This window comes from Oryzias latipes, chromosome 3, assembly GCF_002234675.1.
Source record: "Oryzias latipes chromosome 3, ASM223467v1".
Classification (NCBI taxonomy): Eukaryota; Metazoa; Chordata; class Actinopteri; order Beloniformes; family Adrianichthyidae; genus Oryzias; species Oryzias latipes.
The window spans coordinates 1,758,240-1,784,087 of record NC_019861.2 but is presented as its reverse complement, the minus strand read 5'-3'; the positions used below and the strand labels follow the sequence as shown (position 1 = coordinate 1,784,087).

Here is a 25,848-nt window from a genome sequence, read left to right as displayed (position 1 = left end):
AGGCAACCTCTGGTGTCCACAAAGGCATTTTACACTCATGTAAGTGAACCAGAAAGGCTCTCTTGCTGTCGATTGTCCTCCCTTCCTTAAGTCGCACTGTGCTTGCTCGGTAGACCACATATCTCCCCACAGCAAGGACCAGATATGCCAGCCTCCATCCTGGTCGCCGTCGATCACTCTGTACTCCAAATAGAGAGGCCCATTTCCAGTCGACCTCCTCAGACAACTCAAATGCACACCACATCTTCAAGATGTCTCTTACTTCCTGTAAGCAAGGCAGGACAACAGGACATTCCAAAAAATGTGCTTCAAAGTTTCAGGAACAGTGCCACAGACTGGACACATCCTGTCATATTGTTCCTTGTTAATTTGTTGCAGAACTACAAAGGAGTAAATCTTCCTGTGGCGTAGTCTGAACTCTGTATTCAACACCGTATGTGGAAACGGACTCCCCTTCAAACTCCACCAAATCTCTGAAGCATCTTTATCTGGGAACAAGGACCCCCAGGCCGCTTCAGCCGTAGGCACTTTGGTCTCTAAAGCTGCCACCAGCCTGTACCAGAACCTAGATTTCACAGTACTCACGTCCCTGGGGGTACCATCCTGCAATAACTGAAAACAGTAGCCAGAAATCAAAGCGCCAGACATCTTTCCTCTCCTTTCAATAGCCAACCATGTCATGGGAAAGGATGCAACAACTTTTGAGTACGCCTGTCTAACCCTCCGTCTCCCACCCTTGCCCAGATCTCCACAGAACCGCCCCAGTATGGTTGCGGTATCACTCAATCCCTCCTCTCCCATGATGTCCTTTATCAGAGAGCAACCCCTCTCCTCCAGCAATTTACATTGTATAGGGCAGTGTTTTTCAACCTTTTTTGAGCTACGGCACACTTTAACCTTGACAAAAATCCCGCGGCACACCAGCATTCAAAAATAAAAATTAAAAAGGGGAAATTAGTTTGTATTGACCCACAGTCCCTCCATGATTCTACATGCATTTTGTGATAATTGTCGCAGAAAAAGCCGGAGCTGGTTTTTCTAAAAGATGTAATAAAAGTTAAGTTAGAAGATTTAAAAACTGTTTGCTGTATGTTTGTTGTTGTTTCAAGACGTTAAGAGGAGAGACTCGTGCGCCGAGACGCTCACGCTGTCACTTTTAACCCAATGCATCATGGGAGATGTAGTTCAATAATCCGCCGAATGCAGAAAGACTAACGTCTCTGAGCTTCATTGTTTTGTTCACTTGTTCCACGGTCTGATACCTGATTCTGTGGAAAGCTACACCGCTAAAGACGAGCTTTAGCTGGTATTTCTGTTGGAACTGAGAGACTTTATGAGCAGAATCAGAACAAGGAAGTGAAGACTTTAACCCCTTCTGATTGGTCAGACTGACGTGTGATTAAGAATACAAGAATGATTGGTGGAGACAGTTAAAGGGGCGGGACTTTTCAGAAAACAGCTTTAGTTGCTGCTAAATCGCGGTACCGTCATTCTTATTAAAATGTCTTTAATAGAATCATATGAAAACAAAGAAAATTTTTTTTACGATCTTTCATATTCCTAACTACTCAGTGTTTTTTCAGGGCCTGTTTGGATGAACAAAGAGCTGAAATCCTGGAGATTGGAAATGTTGTTAAATCTGTTAATGAGGAAAATTTCCCACACACTGGTTGAAAAACACTGGTATAGGGAAACCAGCATGCATTATGTGTAAGATCGTGAAAAATCGGCTGACAAAGAACCTGAGAGCGGTGGAGACAGTCTGTGTTACACACAGTCTGACCTTCCTCCAAGCAGACAGCAGCTCCATGGAAAAGGGGTCTAAAGCTGGAAATGCTGACCCCGGCCTGTTTTGACAAAACACAGCAAGGCCCAGACGAGTAGCACTCTTGAGCCTGATGATTAGGCTTTCCAAAAAGGTTCTTGGCACTCATCCAAAAGACGTGTCGCCAATTTTAGCCTTAATGCTGTCTTCCTGGCACCTACCTCCACCAGCCTCAAACCACCATCCTGGACAACTCTAGACAGGGTTAGTCTAGAGATCTGATTGGCCCTAGAGCCCCAAAGAAAAACAGAAATCAATTAATTTATTCTGAGATGAAAATTCAATGGAAGTGGTAGAATGGACAAGATATAATTTTATTTTAGAAAAAATAAAAGCATTCAAGACCGTAACTTTACCCCTTAATGAAAGTCGTCTCATTTTCCAAATAGCCAGAACTTGTCAGTTTATTAATTATCCCCGTCCAGTTCTTGCAAATAGTTTCACTAGGGTTTCTGTCCAACCAGACTCCCAACACCTTAACCCCATCTGTGTGTAATTGGTCTATAATTTTCCAAGTCTGCACTATCTCCCTTATTTCTAAAAATTAATTTAATAGTACCTAGACAAAAAGAGGGTGATGACAAATGTCCTGAAAAGAATGAACTGAACAACCTAAAAATAATAGGCAGAAGGTTTTCTTGGAAACATTTATAAATTCAGCCGTTAGACCATCCACCCCCGGAGATTTATTTGGGTTCTTTCAATTGCCGTCTTGTTTTCTTCCAGTGAGACGTCGGCATCACATGCAATCTTATCCTCCTCACACACCTTAGCTGATATAGCCTTCACACAAGTCTCAACAGCATTTATATCACAACTGCTCCCATGAAACGGGTCCCTGTAGAAGACTTCAACTGTATTCAGAATACCGTCCAGTTCTCTACACATATTTCCGTCAGACTCATAAAGGTCCTTAATCAAAGTCTTTTCCTTCCTCTTTTTTTCCAGCCCTAGAAAAAAGGCTGAGGACCTCTCTCCCTCCACGAAGTCTCTCAACCTAGCTCTTATAGCTGCCCCCCTGCACCTCTCTACCCCAAACTGTCTCAAACGATCCACTACAGCAGAAAAGATCGTTGCATCCCTATCTGGGTCCTCTGCCAGCAGAGATGCCTCCCTCTCCAGCAGTGCTCTGACATCTCTTTCCTTCCTCCTAGCATTCCATGCCCTCTTTTTGCAATACGCAATTGTCGATCTTTTAATCTTGGCTTTTAAATCTTCCCACCAAGAGAAAACATTCACAGCGTCTTCCATTTGTTCTCTATAATAACTCAACAAAGATTTACTCCTTCTTTGACAGCTCCTCTCACCCAAAACACTGTTATTCAAAATCCACATACCCCCACCATTCCAAAACCATCATAAACGACCTGCACCCAAGAGTGGTCGCTTCACACATGTCGAATATAAGCAACGCTATTTACAATCCTAGTCACCGAACATGCAGACAAGACGAGATCTATCCTAGACTGCTTTAGAACCCCCTTCACCAGCTGTCGTCTCGCAAAACTCCTCTTTCCGTGATTCAACATCCTCCAAACATCTATAAAGTCGTAGGCCGCCATAAGTGAAAAAAGTTCCTGTCTCCCAATATCATTTTTAAAAACATTCCTGACTGATAAATCTGCAGGCGATAGGACTGTATTAAACTCATCCACCAGCAGGGAATCTTCATTCAGGAATAGCCTGAGTAAGTGAAAAAACCTCTTCCTCTCCACCTGGTCATTCGAGGCATAAATATTTATCAACCTCAATCTCTTCATTATCCATTCAAAATCAATGACCAGAAATCTTCCCGCAGGATCCACCGTCCTAAGGGACACCTTATCAAAAAAATCCGTCTTAATAAAGACTACAACTCCTGCTGTGTGCCCCGGACCTGCCGCATAAAAGGCCGATCCCTCCCACAGCCTCTCAGCCTGCAGCCGGGTCTCAGCGTCCCAGTGGACCTCCTGCAGACAGAAAACGTCACATTTCTCATGTAGGATCTCAGCGATTTTATCTACCCTACAAACTCCTCTAATATTCAGGCTGAGGAGTTTAACCATAAGTAGAAGGCAACACAGGGACATTACGCCGCTTTCTGTTTTTTCACCTTCCCAGTCATCTTCATCATTGATCGTTTCCTCCTCTGCGGTGGCGTCAGCATGTCAATGTCCATGTCAGACGAGTCTTCATCTTCATTAAGGTCATCAGTCACACCTTCTTGCGGTACTTTCTCCTGAGGGGGTAAAGGCAGAGAAACAGATGTTATATTCGCGTCTCCGCCGCTCCCCTCACCCCCCGGAGTTCTTTCTCCAGCGGAGCAGAGGCAGCGGCGCCGCTCGCCATATGCACTTCCTTCGGGATGAGGTACGCGACCCCTCCCGCCCGGACAGGGGCAGTTCCGGCGGTCCGATGCTGAGCTCCCCCCTTCACAGGACCAGATAAAGAGGCAGGACTGTCTCCGGGAGCCCCGCCCACCCGGACAGAGACAGAGCCAGCGTTCTGGTGCTTAGTCCCCCCCTTCACAGGACTAGATGGTACCGAGGCAGGGCTAACATCTTCAGTCCCCCCCCCCCCCCCTCCCGGACAGGAGCAGCAGCGGTCTGGTGCTGCTCGCCCCCCTTCACAGGAACAGTGGCTTTGACAGCAGGATCTCCTCATCCTCTGCCGCTCGCAGCAGGTCCGGGCTGCTTTGAGCCGCCTGCTGTCCGAGAACGCCTCCCCCCTCAGCGGATCGGTGTGCTGCATCAGTGGTACCTTGGAGAGCTGCCGATACCTGCCTGTCAGGCACGGAGTCGGACAGACACTCCCCTTCCGACATGCTGTCACGCTCGTCCGCGTCAATAGCAGAGGCCTCGTCATCCTCATTCTCACTGAGACACACACAGTTCTCCTTCTTATTCAGACACTCAGCACACTTGGTGATGGAAGTCACACACTCTCTGGCGTAATGTCCCTGAATGCCGCACTTATTGCACAGGAATTCAGGGCAGTCTCTCACTATGTGTCCCGGTCGGATGCAGATCCTGCAGACCTTCACCTGTTTGTCATGTATCACCCTAAAAAACTCTGGGCCCGTCGCCGTGTTAAACTTCGCCGAATACGGAAGAGATTGTACGCTGTCATTAAACTTCACTTTCACAAATCTCGTCCCGTCTGCGACGCTGGTTCCGGGCCACATCCGCCTCTTTATGGGCGACACAGCCGACACCTTCCACCCCTCCAACTTCTCTAGGATTTCCTCGTCTGTGATGTACGCTGGTAGCCCTAAAAACGAGACTACCAGCTCATCATTTGCTATGCTTTTCCCCTGAACCATCGTATTTCCTATTTTGAATCCATCCAGAAGCTTATCCCTCCCGACAGGGTTAGACATAGTCAGTTCAAACCGTTTGCTCCCCACCGTCCGACACGCCACCACACCCCCACAGAGCAACCTGCTATAACGGATAATCTCCGTGACCGACACAGGATCTTGTCCAATCAGTTCTACATGGATTGTCAGATCACGTTCATATTTGACCTTAGGAGGCTCCCCTCCATCCACACACAGTGCTTTATTCCCACCACCCACCGTGACGGATGCGGGCCTCTCGTCGCTGCACCGGCTGCTGACGGACCCGCCACAACATTCTCCACATTCCTCAAGGAGTTACCCCTCTGCCCAACACCCAAAGAACGCCCTCCCCCCCGCTGAAGCCATGCTCACAGGACGGGGGGTAAATTAATACACACCGTTAAAGAACCTGCGTACCAAAGTGTTGGGAGAAACCAAAAAAGAAAAGGACAATTAATCCCCAACAGTCATAAGACTGTGGGGAGCAGGGGAAAAAACATAGAAAAATGGCAGGACGTAGGCAGTCAAGTCAAAAGAAGAAAGAAAAGCGAGAGAGAGAAAAAAGAGAGAAAACCAGCAGACGCCCAAAAAGGCCTCTTGGACGCACCTGCTGGGATGTTTATTGGTATGAGTCTGGCGATACGATACGTATCCCGATATTTTACCGAAACATGTTTTAATGTCTGTTTTTTTAAATATGACTTTGAAAAACTCACCTGAATTTTAATGTCTTCCACTGTACTAAAATGGTCAAATTCGGTTTAATGGTCACAATGTTAAGCACTGCAATTGTATCTCATTTATAAGTTGCGTTTACCAAAGCAAATTCATAGTGCTTTTATTTTGTCAAGTTAAAATATAGAAAGGGAAGTCAACATTGTCTGATTAAAAAAAATATATTTATATATTTTTCAGTGTAAGAAAAAACAAAGAATGAATGAGCCTTAACCAATAAGTTTCTATTGGGGAAATAAAATGCTGTTTACTTTCAGCAGTAATGTAGCTTCTCTAGTGCTTTAAACAGTTCAGGAGCCCGAATGGTGCTTTTAAAATAAAGAGTGGGGAGGACACACTGATTCTTTCCAGAAACATTAAACTGGGATGATGAGGCAGAAGTGACACTACAGAACGAAGGAAAGTTGCTTTATCTGACAAAAAAGGGGCTTTGTTTAAATATCTGCTCTGTTGCACCTTTGCAGCCACGCTTCTCACACACTGAAGTAAACTGGTAACGCTGATCACCACAATGTCAGCCCTTTTCAGAGCGTTGTACACATCCCTCTGATCCATCAGGTCACTAAACTTGAATCTATTGCTGGGAGGTTCTGCAGAACTTTAGCCCGCTTTGCTGATAGCATGTCAGCAGATGCTAAGTGCATCAACCCAATTAATTAGCCGCTGCCGTGCTTCACTCGTATTTATCTGAGCCGCTAAAAAGCACAGCAATCCACAATTTTAAATCTTACTGGCAGCAACATGGCTCAGTTTCTGTTTGGTATCCATTCGTCCGTGAAACCAGGGTTGGAATCCGGGCTGCTCCCTATTCCCTTCTCTACTTCTGTGTGCCGGTCCCAAGCCCGGAAATGTTGAGAGGGTTGCGTCAGGAAGGGCATCCGGCGTAAAACATTGCCAAGATAACCATGAGTATGATGATCCACTCAAAGTAAAAACGAAGTATTTCGTGTCTCATAACAACGAAACAAGCTGCCAGTTCAATGTTTTATTATTGACTGCAGTTCCTCTGTGCACTAAATTCAGACTTTCTTCTTGTGAGTTGATAATAAAACTGTCAAACAAGAACCTTAAAGTGGTTATTTAACTAGGAAACTCATTCAACTGCTTTTAAAGCAAACATTAAATAATGCATGACAATGAAAGGGAATAAAGAAAAAACATCACAATAGAATAAGGATCAAGGAGGAATGTTTCTGGAAAAATGGCGACAAAAAAATCCCCTAGTGGCAGGACCAGGCACAAAGATGAGGACTTGCTGTGGTCAGGGCCCGGGAATGGGCCGTGACCCCTGATGACCCCATGATTGATCCCATGATTTTTTTTGTCGCCGTTTTTCCAGAAACATTCCTCCTTGAACCTTATTTCTATTCTGATGTTTTCTTCTTTATTTCCTTTCATTGTCATGCATTATTATTTAATGTATGCTTTAAAAGCTGTTGAATGATATGCTTTAACCGTTTTTCAAGGTTTCATTTTAGAGTGAGCATATGTTTCATGAATAAAGTTACTTTCCTAGTTAAATAACCACTCCAATGTTCTCGTTTGATAGTTTTATTATCAACTCAAAACAAGAAACTCTGCTTTTAGTGCACAGAGGAACTGCAGTCAATAATAAAACACTGAACTGGTATTGTTGTCTGTGTGTTTCTTCAACATCACACATAATACAAATGAAATAAATTCAAACAATGCACAAACCCTTCTTTGATGATAAATAAGAAACATCTTAACAGTCTGGTTCAGTTTTTGCAACTATACAAATACATTCACACAGTCATACATCATCTTCTGCACTGTGGTCCTTTACTGCTGCTAAAAAAAGATCAACAGCCTTCATAAAATCCTCATAGTCTGCATATGTCTGATCAAATCCTGGTGTGGTGGACTTCTTTGTTGTGGGACAGTATGTGAATATTTTCTGTTTGCTGTTTGCCACCTTGTCCTTTGAAGGAGTGTAGCGCTTGCGTAAGCCCCCACATCTCGAAATGCCACAAGCTGCACAAGGCTTGTGTGATTTGAAAGGCATTGTTGGCTTAGCTGGCACCCTGGCTGGGGGCAAGGTGAAAGAGAAACCTGCACTGCTACCAGAGGCAACAGATGGGAATGATAAGGTTGGGGCCTGAGGTTGGGATGGAACAACCAGCAGGATGGGAGTATTTGCCGTGCTTTGGGATGCTGTGGGACTCCCTTTTGGCATGATTTTCCTACATGTTGCAGTAGGCTCAGTGACGTCCAATCTCCTTTTTTCTGCCCATCTCTTGCCAGTTACATGAGGGATGACAGCATATTGCACCTCTGGCCTGTTTGGCACAGGAAGGGAGTCTGGAAGGTGTGGAGCGGCAGGCATCGGCTCTTCTGAGAGGACTTTTTGGTGGCAGGTGACTTGTGGGACCATGGTTGCCCTGTAGTTTGCCTTCTTCTCCTCACGTGTCAGGAATGCGGAAACAGATTTGGAGTTGATGTTGGGTAGTGGGATGTGCGCTGACAGGACAGGGTCGTCCCGTACACGGTCCACAATCCGCTTGTACTGCGCTCTTACTATCAGACTTATTTTGGTTGTAGTGTGTGTCTGGCTTGCTGGTGGTCTGTTCTTCAGCATTTTTATTAAGTACAGGAGGCGTGAGTCTTCTGTAATCTGGGCTGCTTGCGCATGGGTCAACCGGGCAAATTTCGTTTTTTGTGCTGCAATGTTTTCTGCCGTTGCCGGTCCAAGGCACCTCCCAAACAGCGTGTAGCCCCATTTGGATTCATACTTCTTCTGAAAATTTACTGCAGACTTGTCGTGTTCATGTAGTTGACTCGCGGCGGCCTTTATCCGCTGACGAATGTCGGCTGGGATGATGTGCCGATCACTGTCATCCACTAACAGCAAAAGCACCATTGCTAAGCTTTCAACCTCCTCGAATCCTGGAAGGTGAAGTTTGCTTGAGCCCATGAGAACGTCCTGCTGCGCTGGACTCACTTCCTCCGTGACCTGCTCGTCTGAAGTGAGCACAGAGTGTTCGGGATGGAGGGAGTCAATGGCGTCCTCACTGGCGTGACCCTCAAGGCTGATACCCTCATCACAGCTTTCAGCGTCGTCAGGGTCCAAAGATCCATCTGGTTCTTTTTCTTCCTCGTCTTCGAGGGTTGCTCCTTCTCAACTGCAAGAAGAAAAACGTGCCTTTTAATGCAAAGGTTTATTCAAATGTACAGATATTTTAATCACAATCATTCACAATAACTACGTTTTTCAGCAAAAGTTCTGTGAGCTCGTTCAGCAAAGTATTTGGCATTGTACCTTGGCTGATGTAGTATTCCCTGGAGGCAAAGTTAGTGGACTGGCACAGCGCATACTCGACACCCAGGAGCTCCTCCTCATCAGGGCTGGTGTACGACTGAGGGAGGGGCATCGGTGCTGTGAAGTCTGGCTTGAACAAGTGCTCCCTCCCAAACAGAAGCTCCGACTGCTGGTTGAGCAGCTGAATGCGTCTGGGATCCACGCAGGAAGACTGCCGCTCTTTCCCACCAGCAACCCGGAGAGACTCCATCCGGCTGTTCCACTGGACCGCAAACGATATGAGGTACACCTGTAAGGACGGCGTTGAAAGTTAGACGAGCAAACGGCGAGAAAGACTTGAGAAAGTAGCCTCAGCCTGTGTAGGATTGTGAGAAACGGTTTATCTGCTTCAGAGCAGCAAAGCCGGCGGTTTTGGGCTCATTTAGTCTTTTAGCTGAATAAAACATTTGTTTTCATCTTGTGAAGACATAGAGCAGATAAATACTACACACCTGAAATGGCATGATGCCACACCTGTGGGAGGGAACTGCACGGGGAAGATGAGCATGCAGCCCTTCCAAAGCGTTCGTCCCTCGTCGACACTTGTACCCTTGGAGCTCCACGCCGTTCAGTGTCACAACCTCGGTGCTGATGTACAATTGTATGCCAGGTGGGTCCTGCAAGAATTCAAATGAAAGTCAGCTTTAATTTTTTTACTTTAAAGTTATTTATTTTGAAGATTTTAACTGTTTGTGGAGAGGAGGGATGCCATCAATGTCCAGCCCTGCTGGTCCCTTAAACTACTCCAGGATGAACTCCACAGCAACTGCACTGTTCTGAAACACGTAGAAACATAAACCACAGACATAAAAATGCATACTTCTGATTATGAAGTCAACAAATCTGAAGATTACCTTGAAATGGGACATAAATGTGTGAGTGAGACTACAGGAAACATTCAGGAAAACATTGAATGGTTGACTTACCTCAACGCCCCTGGTAACCCGGCGAACGTAGCTCCTGATCTGGTGAGGCTGTCATGGTGCCTCTGTCAGCCCTGCCCCGCTCTGGTCTGGAGGATTCCCAGCTGTTGCCACTCACCTCATTTGCCCTGCTGCCTTCTTAAGGAAATCCACAGCCAGTATTCGTCACCAGTTTGTTGCTCCTCCATGGTGCTTGTCAGGTCTTGGGCCGTGTCACACGTTTTGTGGTTCCAAAAATGGTTAAAATTGTGACTTACCAACAGCAGTGAGTGTCGGCGTACAGAAATTTGGGAGCAGGTTCTTGTGCACGCTTGAACCTGGCATTCAGTCCACGGGCCATTCTTCTGTAGCTCTACTCTGACGCCACCACACCGGTGGTCACAAATTGACCCCATTCGTTCAGCACGCAAGTGAGGTACTGCATTGTTGCTTGGCCGTCACCATAGATCTTTTTCAGCAACTGCAACACACGGATAACAATACCGTTCAGTCCACTTACCAAATTCCCTGGGTGTCTTTTTTTAAATCAAATATATTGTAAAAACCTGCTTTGTGCCGTCGATGCACAGGATTTCTCCTGTCACGCTCAGTATGGAGGAACGATACACGGACATCTTCTCCATCTCGCTGATCATGTGCGCTCGACACAGCACTTGCGCAGATGGAAGAGGTCTCTGCTGAAGGCGAGGTGTGTACTGTCCCGGTGACTTCAGGAAGGACAGGATCCCGCTCTGGGAGGAGCTGCCTCTGAGGGTGTGGGCGTCATACAGGAGCGTTTGGTAGAGGCCTCTGCGGTCCATGTACCACTCATCGTGCCCCTGCTGGATGAGCCGCTGCACTTTGCTCATGCTCAGTGAGTTGATGCGATCATTGAGCAGATTCACCGCACTTCTGTCAATGGCGCGCTTTCCACACAGGATGGCTGGGAACATGTGCTGCACAGCTGGAGCCAAATTCATGAGAATTCTAGGGCTGGATGCCAACCAGCTGTACTGCTGCTGGGGGTCCTGGTCTCTGGTCATCTCACTGGCGTTCCTCACCTTTTCACAGTGAGTGCACAGCAGTCGTTCAGACAGCAGAGTGTAAAAAGACTTCAGACCACAAACCTGTCGTGCAGAAGAGGAAAAACCTTTTCTGATCAGAAAAGTGTCTGGTGAGTTCTGGGCAGCTGGGGTTTGGGCACCTAATCTTCTCGTGTAATATGCCAACATTGCGCCAATAAAGACAGGTGCTGTAAAAAATGAGTGCATGTTTGGCACTGCGTTGCCCTAGTTTGTTGGAATAGGTGGGGGGAGGAATTCCATCCTGTCTTTCAGCAGCTTCCGCCTAACAGTTTCCCCGTTTTAGTTCCTGTAGGCTGTGGCTGCCTTATACAGTCCATGTTCCTCGTTGTCTTTTAGCCACTTGATGTCTTGTGGTGGAATACCCTGGTAGTTGGCTGTTGGCTCCTCCCACGTTTTCTGCCAGCCTTCAAGGATGAGAGCCGCCTCAGTCGGGCGTTGAACTGCTGACTCCTCCTCCTCCTCTTCCTGCCTGTCTGCCTGTCAGTAATATATATATTTATTTATTTTTAATGTAAGTGATTTCATGCAGACTAACACACGCTGTGAGCTTTTTTCATTTGCACACATTTCATTTAATGAGAAATAAAGCTGCAACTTCTGAAAGACGCACAGCCTCCCTCCTGCATCCAAACCCGTTACACGGGTGGAAACTGCAACATCAGATGAGACCAGGACGTCCTCTGCAAAAAAAGTGTACGTGGAAACACTAGCAGATCAAAAGTATACTTATATTACCTTGTCATGTGATAGTTATAAATGAGCAAATACCTGCTAATGTCAGAAGCTCAGCATCTTCAATGTAACCAGGATGGTGGTGGCTGCTGACAGGAGGAACAGATGTTTCCTCCTGTTTTGCTTTGAGTTTCTGTGGGGAAGAAACATCCAAACTGTTCATGAAGTTAAAAATGGACCTCATACACTCACATCACATTGAACATAATTATATATGCTGATCTTTTCAAATATGGGATGGTTACCTGTACTCTCCTGTCCAGGTGAACTGTAATTGAAGGAAACTGCTTCACCAGCTGCAGCAGCCTCTCCTTATGCCACTTCATGGCTTCATTTCTTTCTCCTTTTACAATGAACTCAGCCAACAACCAAGCGATCCATCCCACGTCATTTTCAAGCAGCCACTTGAATGTTTGGCCAGCATATTTCCCAAACGTGATGACTAGAGCTGCAAGCGACAACTCTCCTCCAGACTTTTTTGCAGCATCTTCTGCAGTGATGCTGTTTAACCAGACGGGATCTACTGTCCTGGATTCTTTTTCCACCTGTCGAGCTAAACTCGTGCACGTCAGCCGCGCTTCATCCGGTCTGTACAGCGGGATCGCGGGATGCAGATGCTGCTTCAGGTGCGCCTGCAGATGCTGCACTGGTGTCAAGCCAGCCCTCTCCCGTCGGACGGCTGTCAAGTGAGCCCTCTCTTAAAAACAGTGTGCCGCTTTCTTCCGTGCATTACGGTAGCAGAAAAAAGTACTATTTTTTAAAAGTAAAAACATAGTGTAAGAACTGCCATTACATTTATATGTATATACAAGCACGCCCCCCCCATTTAAATATATATCTATACATATATTTAAAAGTCTGAGTTAATTCAAAATAAAACACAATTACAATCATGAATTGAGGAGTAGCTATAATATTCACATGTCTAAAAAAAAACTGCTAGTTTTCAGAGAGTCATGACACTTCTCACTGATAGTGTCCCACCTAGTGATGTCACACAATAAGTTTCAGAGAGATCTGATGTGGAATTTCAAAACAAAACCCAATTGAAATCTGCTAAAAATGTTACGGTTTCTGTTTTATTTCTGTTTCTGTCACTTCCTGTTTTATATTGAAAGGTTCCTGTGTTAGACCTTGGTTGTGAGTCTTAACTTTGGTTCTCCTCTGTCCTGATTGTTTCCACCTGTGTCTCGTTGTCTTGCTTGTATTTAAGTCCTGTCATTCCCTTCCTCCTGTGCTGGTCCATAGATTATATTTCGGCTCTTCCCCTGTTTCGAGTGTTTTTAGTGTTTCGAGTTTTCTAGCCTGCTTATGTAGTGGTTTTTGGTTTGTAGTCTTTTGTTAATATTAAAGCCCCTATCCACCTTGAACTGATGCCTCATCCTCTCTGCGCCTAGGTACTCCCCCAACCACCCGCCGTAACAAAAAATGTGTTTTTGCCATATGTTCAAATGTGTCTTAGAAAAAAACTGCTAGATTTCAGAGTCATTTCACTTCTCACTGATAGTGTCCCACCTGGTGATGTCACATAAGTATGACTGAAAAGCGTCAAAAACGATTACTTGCCCAAGAGAAAAAACTCCAGCAGCAGCTTGAATGTTGTCTGTCCGAGAGAAATCCACCGTTTAGCCGCTGAATCTAGATAAAACAACTTTTCAGGCAACAGGAAGTAGCTGAAAGCTGATTGGTAGTTGGACCGTGCACGAGAGAAAGGAGGGGCTCGCCCTGATCGCAGACTGGCAGGAAAGGAGGGGGGGGGTCGCACATTTCTTGTCAACGATTGTTTTAGTTGAGGACAGAGCTCCCTAAACAGGAATTAATTATTGGTTGACTGGGCAGAAGGGTAAGGACATTCCCAGGCGTCTGCTCCTGCATGTCCTTACTCTGCTTCTCATTCAACAAATCACTAACACTGTTAACCTGCTCTGTTGCCTGAAAACTTGTTTAATTTACATTTAACGGCTATTCGGTGGATTTCTCTCGGACAGACAACATTACTGCTGGAGTTTCTTTCTTGGTCTCCCATCCAAGTACTAACCAGGCCCGACCCTGCTTAGCTTTCGAGATCGGGCATGTTTTTTTTTTGTTTTTATTTATAAAGGAAATTTAAAATATTTACAAAGGTAAACAGTTTTGCAATACAGCAATGGAAAAAATTTCTAACAAAAACCAAAAACTACATCAGACCAGCAAAAGCAAAAGATATAGATTAAATTTTGACTTAAAAATTCAAACTAAAACTCCGTCACCAACACCCTCAAAAAGAGACCGTGTCGCCAGTATATTTCGCCATGGCCCCTCAGGTTCTGTTTGATGGAGAGTCATCAGATGCTCTTTCAAAACCCTCTCCAGGCAACCCCATTTGTCCATCGTCCTCCCCTCCTTGAGATTCAGGTTTCTTGCTTGGTAGATTGCGAAACGGCCTATGGCCAGAAGCAGGTCCACAATTCTCCATCCTGGGCCTCTCTTTAACCCGCCGCACTCCGAAAAGCGAGGCCCACTGCCAGTCCACCTCCACGTCCCATTCAACTGCAAATTCACTCCTCAGCACATCCCTGAGTTTCTGCGAAAAGGTTCTTATTAAGGTCCTGAGGGCCTGAGGGATCAGAAAAAAATTCTCCTTTCCACTTAATCGTTTGAAGCATAAAGATTAAATAACCTCATCATCTTTTTTTCCCATTCTAAATCAACAATCAGCTTCCGGCCTGCAGGATCCGCCTCCCGAAGGGTCACCCTGTCAAAGACTGCAGATTTTATGAAAATAGCAACCCCCGCTGAGCGCTCCCGCGAACCCCGCCCACAGCCTCTCAGCTGCAGCACGGGTCTCGGCGTCCCAGCGTACCTCCTGCAGACAAAGAATGTCGCATGTCTCATTTAAAATTTCCGTCACCCTATCCATCCTGCAAACACCTCTGATATTGAGACTGAGGAGTTGGATCATAGATAATATAACTTACATTACACCTGCTTCGGTTTCTTCGACTTCTCACTGCTCCTCAGAGACCGCGACCTCCTCAGGTGACGAGCAAGCACTTCAATCTCCATATCCGAACCTTCCACGTCGGTCGTTTCCACTCCAGCTTTATTTGCAGGTCTCACTGTCACTTGATGGGGTAAAGGGATAGAACGTCATGTTAGAGTCACGTCCCCGCCGCTCCCCTCTCTCCCCCGCAGATCTTACTCCCTCGGAGCAGAGGTAGCAGAACCGTGCTCCTAAGACACCTCCTTCGGGACGAGGTCTGCAGCCTCTCCCGCCCGGACAGGGGCAGAGCTAGCGTTCTGGTGCTGGGCTCCCCCCTTCACGGGAACAGATGTTAATGAGGCAGAGCCAACTCCGTGGGCCCCCCCCGTCCGGATGGGAGCAGCGGCAGCAGGGGGTGTTGATCACCCTCCCTCACGGGAACAGCGGCTGTCGACAGTAGGATCTCAGCTGGATCCCCCGCCGCTCGGAACAGGTCTGAGCCGCTCTGAGCCGCCTGTTGACCGAGGACGCCTCCCCCCTCAGCTGACGTGTCGTCCGTCCTTCTGTCGCCGTGGAGCGCAGCAGGCACCTGCGCCGCAGACACCTGCGCAGCAGGCACCTTCCCGTCAGGCACGGAGCCAGACAGGTCCTCCTCCTCCGACATGCTGTCCAGGCTTCCTCACTCGCAGCGGAGGCCACGTCATTCTCACTGTCACTCAAACACACACAATCGTCCGTTTTATTCAAACAAACAGAACACTTAGAGAGAGTGACAGTGCACTCCCTGGCGTCTGATGCAGATCCTGCAGACTTTCACCTGCTTATCATGTATTACTCTGAAAAACTCTGGTCCCGTCGCGGTATTAAATTTTGCGGAATACGGCAAAGATTGCACACCGTCATTAAACTTAACCTTGACAAATCTAGTCCCATCCGCTACGTTGGTTCCTGGCCACATTCTGCGTTTGATCGGCGACACAGCCGACACCTTCCACCCGTCTAGCTTCTCAAGAATTTCCTCATCGGTTATGTAAGCCGGCATCCCCAGAAAGGAGACCACCAGCTCATCATTAGAAATACTTTTCCCCTGCATCGTTGTGTTCCCGATTTTAAACCCATCCAACAGTTTATCCCTCCCAACAGCGTTAGACATGGTCAACTCATACCGCTTACTTCCCACAGACCGACACGCTACCACGCCCCCACAGAGCAGCCTGCTGTATCGAAGAAGCTCCACATGAATTGTTAAATCCCTCTCATATTTAACCTTAGGAGGCTCCCCTCCATCCACACCCAGTGATTTATTCCCACCACCTACCGTGACGGCAGCAGGTCTCGCCGCCGCACCTGCTGCTGACGGACCCACCACGACATTCCCCCCATTCCTCGCGGAGTTGGCCCTCTGCCAACCACCCAAGACACTCCCCCCCGCTGAAACCATGCTTACAGGACGGGGGGGTAAACCAAAAACCACCGTGAAAAAGAAACTGCCGCAGTGAGGAGGAGAGAAGAAAATGAGACGGAAGAATTACTCCCCAACAGTCGTACGACTGTGGGGAGCAGGGGAAAAACACACACACACACACACACACACACACACAAAGAAATAAGGCTGGATGTAGACAGTCAAGGAAAGAAAAGAAAAATAAAAAGAGAAGAGGAAAAGAAAAAGGACCAAACAGACGCCGAAAAACTCACCCAACCGTCACCGAATTCAAAACGGCAAAGCCTCCTGCACATGCGTGTTCAGGGTGGTATGGCCGTAAGCGAAGGGTTGTGTGGAGCAGAGCCCTTTAAGCGCTGCGTGCGCCACACTCCGGCCTGCTCCCAGCACCCCCTTCACCCACTCACTCTGTGGCGCTGATTGGTGCACCTGCTGAGCGGACACACCCACCTGCAGCCAAAACGGTGACCTTTCACCCCAGCAGGTGCGTCAAAGAGGCCTTGGACACGCACACACACACCTGCGCGGCCTCGTCACCCAGACTGCAGCGTTTCTAGAGGGTGCAGGCTTGTGCATTGCACCTCGGTGCTGACTGCTCTGAAGCTCGCTCAAGAGTTTGGAAGAAGCCCGGACGGTCATGTCAGAGAAAAAAAAAGAAAAGACTCACTATGCGAGTGTAAATTTTCCTGTGTCTGATCTTGAACTCATTGTTCCACACCGCATGCGGAAAAAGACTGCCCTGCAAGTTCCACCAAATCTCTGAAGCGTCTTTTCCAGGGAAAAAAGGCCGCCATGCTGCTTCTGCTGCAGGCACCTTGGTTTCTAAAGCCGCCACCATCCTGTACCAACACCTCGACTTCAGAGTGCTCACATCCTTTGTGTTGCCAATAATTGAGACTGTTAAGCGATGAGCAGTATTCAGCGGGGCAGATCCCCCCCCTTTTTCTCACAACCCCCAGCCATCAGATAGGAAAAACAGCAACAACTTTTGCGTATATTAGTCTGACCCTACTCCTCCCTCCCTGGCTCAGACCCCCACAGAACCGTCCCAGAATTTCTGCTGTGTCGCACAATCTCCCATGCACCACGATCTCCTTTATGAGGCAACACCCCCTGTCTTCCAACAACTTACACTGAATGGGCAGTCCTGCATGCCTAATGTCCGGGTTATGGAAGATCGGTTGACCAAGAATCTGATGAGCTGTGGATATGTTCTGTGTAATACATCCTCTAATCTTCTTCCAGGGGGCCAACAATTCTGCGGAAAAAGGGTCCAAACCTTGAAAGGCAGACGTCGGCCTATTCTGGCAAAAAACTCCCAGCCCCAGCCGGGTCACACACGAGAACTCGCTCATCAGGAAGTCTTTCCAAAGATGTGTCTGACCGTCATCGAGGAGACGCATCACCACCTTCAGTCTCAAAGCTGACTTTCTGGCGCCGATCTCCACCAGCCTCGAGCCACCCTGCTGGACCACCCTAGACAAGGTCTGTCTGGAAGTCTGGTTTGCCCTAGATCCCCAGATAAACCCAGAAACAAGCTTGCAGATACGGGTCCGAACCACACCTGGCAAATTCAAGCCAGATAAAGCATAGTTGATTTTTGAGAAGAAAAGAGAATTCAAGACCACAACCTTAAAAGTAAGAGACCTCATCTTCCATAATGATAAAACTTTCCCCTGTTGTTTCAACTTTTCTGTCCAGGTTCTTGCTGTGGCTACTCGAAGGTCCCTTGCCACCCAGACACCCAACACCATTGCTGGATTCTCTAAATCCCACCTGTTTTTCACTCCTGCTTTGTTACCCAAAAACATAAACTCAGACTTCCCTATATTAACCACTGCCCCAGATGCCTTACAAAAAATCCCCAAAAGGTCAAGAGCCTTATCCAGACTATCCTCATCATTCAAAACGAGACTAGTGTCGTCCGCATATTGAAAAAGTTTCACCTCCCTGCCTGCCGGTGTAACCACTCCCCACAAACCCGCCTCTTTATTAACCATACATGCCAAGGGTTCCACCGCGAGACTAAAAAGCATTGCCGACATAGGGCAACCCTGTCTAATTGACCTGCCAATGTTAAAAGAACCCGTCTGCAATCCGTTGCATTTCCACCTGACTTACCCCTGAATCGTAAAGCGTTTTCAGCCTTGAGATAAAAAGTGACCCAAACCCAAAACGCTCCAGCACTCTCCAGAGATACCCGTGTTCTACCCTATCAAAGGCTTTGCTGAAGTCAACATTCAGTAGAAACCCACCCGAAACCTCCATGTGCATTACCGTGTATTTCAATGTGAGAATCGTGTCCAAGATATCCCTCCCAGCCACGCCATAAGTCTGCGTCGAGGTTAAAATGGAGGGGAGCACGTCCCTCAACCTCCCTGCCAATATAGACGCCAGAATTTTGTAGTCTAAATTTAGGAGCGTGATGGGCCTGTAGTTCTCTAAATCTGCCCTATCACCCCTTATTTTTAAACAATAGTTTTATTCTACCCTCACAGAAAGAGGGCAACAAAAACTGTCCACTTGAAAACATATTCATAAAGTCTGTGTAGAATTTTTACCAGCTCCTCCTGAAACATCTTATAAAACTCCGCCGTCAGGCCATCAGCTCCCGGTGATTTGTTATTGTGTTGTTGTCTCACAGCTGAAATGACCTCCTCCACAGTCACATCCGCCTCACAGAACTCTCTGTCCACATCGCTCAACCTTGCAGACAGATCATTCATACAGGTTGTCATTGCTCCGTCCTCACAGCCCCCCGAAAGAAAAGGATTTTTATAAAACCCCTCCACCGTGTCCAGAATATCTACAGTGTCAGAAACCATACCATTCCTGTCATTCCAAAGTGCCCTGATAACCCCCCTTTCCTGTTTCTGCTTTTCCAGCCCCCTCTACATAATCCCTCACTTTGGCCCTTATCGCCGCTGCCCTGCACCTTTCTGAGTCGAATTGTTGCAGCTGCGCTAAGGCGGCCGCATAAGTGGTAGCGTCCCTCTTGGAGTCCTCTGCCAGTAGAGCAGCCTCTCTCCTCAAAATGTCCCTGAGATCCCTTTCAGTCTCCTGAGCTTTCCATTTCCTCTTCTTACAGTAAGTGATGGTTACTTTTCTAATGCGGGCCTTCAGCTCTATCCACCAAGCCAACACATCCTCTACCTCAGGCAATTGCTCTGAATAAGATCGGAGCAACCGCTTGATCCTGCATTGATATGCTTCCTCACATAAAACACTATTATTCAAAACCCAGGAGCTTCCACCAGAATAGGCCGCTCCCCCTCAAATAAAACCTCAACCCATGCATGATCACTCCATGTGTGTGGCCTATACACTGCACTGGCGACCAAACGCACAATGGTTTGTGCTGCCAGGACATGGTCTATCCTTGATTGTTTTAATTGTCCTTTCACCACCTGTCTCCTTGAAAAATCCCTTTTATTGGGGTTCAATAACCTCCAAATGTCTATAATATTATTATCTAGCATTAATGAGACTAGTTCCTGCCTGCCTACATCCTCTTTATATGTGTTGTTCACCGACAAATCCACACGGGACAAAACTGTGTTAAAATCCCTTATCAGAATTGTATCATCACTCAGGTTAGGCCTCAGGGAACGAAAAAATTTTTTCCTCTCCCTTTGGTCATTTGACGCATAAATGTTAAACAGCTGCATTGTTTTCCCGGCCCATCGTAGGTCCATAATTAAAACGGCCAGCAGGATCTGCCTACAGCATGGACACCTAATCAAAAACAGCATCCCTTACAAAAACTGCGACTCCTGCCCTTCCGTCCGGCCCTGGAGCATAAAAACTAGAACCCTCCCACAGTCCCTTAACAAAATCAAAAATCTGGTTGTTCCAGCGAACCTCCTGCAGACACAAGAGGTCGCATTTGACCTTAATTATGGGTTTCAATTTCTCCACACAACATACCCCTCTTATATTGAGGCTAAGAAGATGGATCATAAAAACGTACAAGGACATCACACCGCCTGTTTATTTTCTATCCCTCATAACTTTTTTCATCCCCCTCTTCCTCTGCTGCACCCACGCCAGCACATCCACATCCATATCAGCATCTTCCACATCCGCGATCAGACCGTCGGGCGCATTTTTCTTTTTCATGTCCTCCCGAGGGGGGACAGAAATCGAATCTGGTGTCTGAGGCACATCCACATTTTTTGTTTCACTCTCTCGGAGGTTAGACCCTCCTGTAGCGGAGGCAGCTGCGCCGCGCTCCACAGACACTCCTTCCAGGATGAGGCTAGACGCCTCTCCCGCCCGGTCAGGGGCGGAGCCAGCGCTCCCCCTTCACAGGAACAGATAATAACGGGACAGGACCCACTACGGGAGTCCCCCCCGCCCGGACAGGAGCAGAGTCAGTTGACTGTTCAGCCCCCTTCACGGGATCAGCGGCTTTCGATGGCAGGTTTACTGGAGAAACCCCCACCGCCCGGATCAGGTTGTCGCGCCGCTGCTTACCGGGAACGCCACCCCCCTCGGAGGACCGGATAACTGCTTCATATGCGCTACAGTGCGCAGCAGCGACCTGCGCTTCATTCAAAGAGTCCAACAGCACCTCCTCCGCAGACACGTCACTCATTGACTCTTCTATAATAAATAATAATAATAAATTTTATTTGTATAGCGCTTTAAATGGCACACAAAGACGCTTTACAACACATGAGCAAAAACAGTTAATAAGAACAGAGCTAATACAGTAAAATATTAATAGAAACATAGAAGGCAGATTAAAGATTAAAAGCTATTTTAAAAAGATGAGTTTTAAGGGATTTTTTAAAAACTGGGAGGTCAGTGCAGTCTCTGAGATGTTGGGGCAGAGTGTTCCATAGGGTTGGAGCAGCAATGGAGAAGGCTCTGTCTCCCCAATTTCGACGCTTGGTCCGACAGGGGAGAGACAGAAGGTTAGCATCGGACGAGCGCAGAGAGCGGGAAAGGGTGTGACGCTGGAGGAGATTGGTGAGGTATGTTGGGGCCAGGTTATGAAGGGCTTTGAAAGTGATGAGGAGAACTTTGAATTTGATACGCTGATCGATGGCGAGCCAGTGAAGGTCTTGAAGGACGGGTGTGATGTGTTCACAGGAGCGGGTGTGTGAGCAGACGGGCAGCAGAGTTCTGAATGTATTGCAGCTTATTTATTATTCTGGAGGGTGTACCAAGGAGTATGCTATTGCAATAATCTAACCGGGAGGTAATAAAAGCATGAATCAGGGTTTCAGCAGCAGCAAAGGAGAAGGATGAACGGAGGTGGGCAATGTTTTTAAGGTGGAAACAGACAGACCGAGTGATTTGATTAACATGTTGTTCAAGTGATAGATTTGTGTCAAAGAGAAACCCAAGGTTGAAGATGACTGGTGACGAAGAAAGCGTGGTGTTATTGAAATTTAACTGAAAATTTTGTATCAATTTTGTGATGGTTTTGGGGCCAATTATGATTATGTCTGTCTTATCACAGTTGAGTTTGAGGAAATTGTGCTCAAGCCATGTTTTGAAGTCTGTTAGACAGCGGGTGAGTGTGAAAGAAGTGGTGGAGCTGATGGATTTGGTGGAGATGTATAGTTGTATGTCATCACAAGATGGCGCTGCAGGAGCAGCAGCTAGTTACAGCAGCTCTCTCTTTTCTTCTCTTTTCTATTGTTTTTTTGGCCCGCTCTACGGCTTTTCTTTTATGTGGTCAATGCCTTTTGCAAGTCTGCACATAAGGAGACCAATTTTATTATTTTTGCGTTCTGTTTTTCATTGTTTTTTAACTTGTTTGGGAGTGTGTCGGCGGACCCCCTCAGCTTCGCACATGGCTCCATTGTTTACTCCAGGGATCAGCTGTTGGCTCTGCGTGGCCCTGCACCTCTCTACACCGAAAGACCTGAGGTTCCACCTGAAATTCGGAGGAAACGGAGAGGCTGCAGAGCAGGACGTATGCTTCGGGAGAGGAGATGGAGGTACCAACCATACGTTCCATCCATCATTATGGGAAACGTCCGTTCCCTCTCCAACAAGATGGACGAGCTGACGGCGCTGACCCGGTTACAGCAGGAATACAGGGAGTGTAGCCTCATGTGTTTCACTGAGACGTGGCTGAATGAATCGACACCGGACTCCGTGGTCGCACTGGATGGATTCAAACTGGTTCGGGCGGACAGGAGTTTGAGAGACAGTGGTTAGAAGAAGGGAAGAGGACTGGCGGAGTTTATTAACGAGAGATGGTGCAACCCGGCGCACGTCTCTGTGAAGGAACAGTTTTGCTCCCGTGACAACGAGCTTCTCGCTGTGGGCATTCGGCCGTATTACATCCCGAGGGAGTTTTCGCATGTTATAATTTTTAACGTGTACATCCCTCCATCGGCCGATGCGGAGGCAGCCTGCGAGCGACTCCATGGAGCGGTGACGCGCATGCAGACCCGGCACCCGCAGGCGCTGCTTCTCATCAGCGGGGACTACAACCATGCCTCGCTCTCCTCCATTCTCCCCACTTTCACTCAGTATGTTAAGTGCCACACTAGGGAGAACAAGACGCTGGACTTAATGTATGCAAACGTTAAGGACGCATATGACTCCAACCCCCTCCCCCCACTCGGCCGCTCTGATCACTACCTGGTGCATCTGCTCCCTGAATACAAACCCAGGGCAAAAAGAGAGCCACCCAAGAAGAAGTCAGTGAGAGCGTGGACTGATGAGGCCAGGGAGAGACTGAGAGATTGTTTCCAGACCACAGACTGGGAGACATCTGCAGCTCTCATGGAGATGACATCGACAGCCTGACCCACTGCATCACTGACTACATCAGCTTCTGTGTGGAGAACACTGTACCAACTCGGAGGGTGCGGTGCTTCTCCAACAGCAAGCCCTGGGTGACCCCTGAGCTGAGAGCCCTGCTGAAGGAAAAGAGGAGGGCTTTTATTTCGGGGGACAGAGAGGAGCAGAGGAGAGTTCAGCATGAACTCAAATACAAGATCAGACAGGCCAAGAACAGCTACAGGAGGAAGCTGGAGGAGCGGCTGAGAACAACAACGTTCGAGGTGTGTGGAGAGGACTAAAGACCATCAGTGGTCACGGACAGAGAGCAGACACGGTGACATCTGATGAAGACCAGGGATTGGCCAACGAGTTAAATCTGTTCTTCAACAGGTTTGACTCCAGCCCTCCCCCCTCCACTTCACACATCTCCAGCCCAGCAGCTAAACCAACCCCCACCCCCAATCACACTCATCACTGCACACCACCCCCATCCACAGCCGTACCATCTCTGCCCCACACCTCCACCCCCCTTTGCCTCACTTCTGATCAGGTGAGGAGCGAACTGAGGCGACTTAAGACCAGGAAAGCTGCAGGTCCAGACGGCATCGGACCCGGACTGCTCAGGGACTGTGCTGACCAGCTCTGTGAGGTGGTCACTTACATCTTCAACCTGAGCCTGAGTCTGGAGAAGGTCCCAGTCCTGTGGAAGACCTCCTGTGTGGTTCCGGTTCCCAAGATGGCGCACGCTAAGGAACCAAACCACTACAGACCAGTAGCCCTGACCTCCCACCTGATGAAGACCATGAGAGGCTCATCCTCAGCCAACTTCGATCAGTGGTCAGCACCGCGGTGGACCCGCTGCAGTTTGCCTACAGGCCGAACATCGGGGTGCATGACGCTGTCATCTACCTGCTGCACCGGGCGTTGACTCATCTGGACGACGCTGGAACCGCTGTGAGGGTCATGTTCTTTGACTTCTCCAGCGCCTTCAACACCATCCGGCCACCTCTGCTGAGAGAGAAGCTGGAAGGGGGTGGACAGACGACTGACCGCATGGACGACCGACTACCTCACCAACAGACCACGGTATGTGAGGCTACACAACTGTGCGTCGGAGGTGGTGGTCTCCAGCAGAGGTGCTCCACAGGGGACAGTGCTCTCACCGTTCCTCTTCACCCTTTATACCTCGGACTTTGCATACAACACCGGCAGTTGTCACCTGCAGAAGTTCTCTGACGACTCGGCCATTGTTGGCTGTGTGTCGGGGGGGAACGAGCTGGAGTACAGGTCAGTCATCAAGGACTTTGTGGACTGGTGTGAGCGTAATCACCTGTGCTTGAACACCAGTAAAACAAAGGAGATGGTGATTGATTTCCGGAGGAGAACACCACAATACACACCGGTGAGCATCCAGGGCTCGGACATTGAGGTAGTGGACAGTTTTAAGTACCTGGGTGTTCACCTCAACAAGAAACTGGACTGGACTCAAAACACCAATGCCCTGTATAAGAAGGGCCAAAGTCGCCTCCACCTTCTGAGGAGACTGAGGTCCTTTGGAGTGTGCAGGCCTCTCTTAAGGACATTTTATGACTCTGTGGTGGCCTCTGTTATCCACTACGCCGTGGCCTGTTGGGGAGCAGGCAGCACAGACCGGGACAGGAAGAGACTGAACAAGCTGGTCAGGAGGGCCAGCTCTGTCCTGGGCTGCCCACTGGACTTTGTGGAGGAAGTGGGTGAAAGGAGGATGTTGGCCAAGTTAACATCCATCATGGACAACACCTCTCACCCACTACATCAGACAGTGGAGGGCACTGAACAGCTCTTTCAGTGGCAGACTGTTACACCCCCCATGCAGGAAGGAACGGTTCCGCCGGTCATTCATCCCAACAGCTGTGAGATTGTACAATGCCACAGTTTAAATATGCTGACTGATGGTGTCAAATGCTGCAGTGAGGTCCAGGAGAATGAAGATGGAGAGCTGTCCAGAGTCGGAGGAGAGAAGGATGTCATTTGAGACTTTGAGCAGAGCTGTTTCAGTGCTGTGTTGTTTCCGAAAACCAGATTGAAAGGGTTCAAACAGATTATTTGAGTTTAAGTGTGATTTGATCTGGGAGGCAACCACTCATTCAAGTATTTTGGACATAAATGGCAGGTTGGAGATGGGACAGAAATTTGCAATATTGTCAGGGTCAAGACCAGGTTTTTTCAGGATGGGGGCTACCAGAGGACAGTGAAGAGTTAATTATTGTTGTGATGAGTGGAGAGATGATAGGACAGCAACCTTTAACAAGGGTGGAGGGAATGGGGTCCAGAGTGCAGGTGGAGGCTTTGATAGCTATAAGCTGCTTGCCGATTTCCACAGAGGAGACTGGAGAGAATTCAGAGAGCTGCAGACTGGTGGAAGGGGCTGAAGTTTCTGGAGGGGGGTCTGGATTAGGAGTGAGGGAGCTGTAGATTGTGTCGATTTTGGATTGGAAGTGGGACAGGAAGGAGTTGCACTTTGCCACGGTGAAAGATGAAGAGGAGTTATCATTAGGCTTCAGGATTTTGTTTATGGTGGAAAACAAAGTTTTTGGATTATTGGAGTTGGTATGAATGATGTTGGAAAAATAGGATGACCGGGCAGTATTGAGGGCATTCTTGTACTGGTGAGTGAAATCCATGTACATCTGGAAATGTACAGTTAGTCCAGTTTTGTGATGCAGTCTCTCAAGCTGTCGTTTGCGGGATTTCATGGTGCGGAGTTCAGTGGTGTACCAGGGTGCTGTGTGGGTG

General features: G+C 47.9%; 2 protein-coding genes across 5 annotated transcripts in view; both read right to left on the bottom strand.

Annotated features, from left to right (window-relative positions):
• Window positions 1-243: 243 nt before the first annotated feature.
• LOC111946826 overlaps window positions 244-25,848 on the bottom strand; it is a 53,660-nt gene continuing 28,055 nt past the window's right edge. Inside the window, exon 2 of the mRNA XM_023951564.1 lies at window positions 244-265. Within this exon, the coding sequence (XP_023807332.1) occupies window positions 259-265 (7 nt within the window). The 3' untranslated portion in view covers window positions 244-258. The remainder of the gene's footprint in view (window positions 266-25,848) is intronic.
• LOC105357792 lies at window positions 7,560-11,484 on the bottom strand. Of its 4 annotated transcripts, XM_020700222.2 has the most exons (6): window positions 10,667-11,484; window positions 10,125-10,581; window positions 9,886-9,974; window positions 9,651-9,815; window positions 9,160-9,448; window positions 7,560-9,022 (listed from the first exon to the last, which is right to left on the bottom strand). In XM_020700222.2, the coding sequence occupies exon 6, from the start codon at window positions 8,812-8,814 to the stop codon at window positions 7,654-7,656; it is 1,161 nt and encodes a 386-aa protein (XP_020555881.1). In that variant the 5' UTR covers window positions 8,815-9,022; window positions 9,160-9,448; window positions 9,651-9,815; window positions 9,886-9,974; window positions 10,125-10,581; window positions 10,667-11,484; the 3' UTR covers window positions 7,560-7,653. The 4 variants fall into 4 exon arrangements, with proteins under 4 accessions (XP_020555881.1, XP_020555880.1, XP_020555882.1 ...); XM_020700221.2 differs by having other exon boundaries at window positions 9,886-10,581; XM_020700223.2 differs by having other exon boundaries at window positions 9,216-9,448; window positions 9,886-10,581.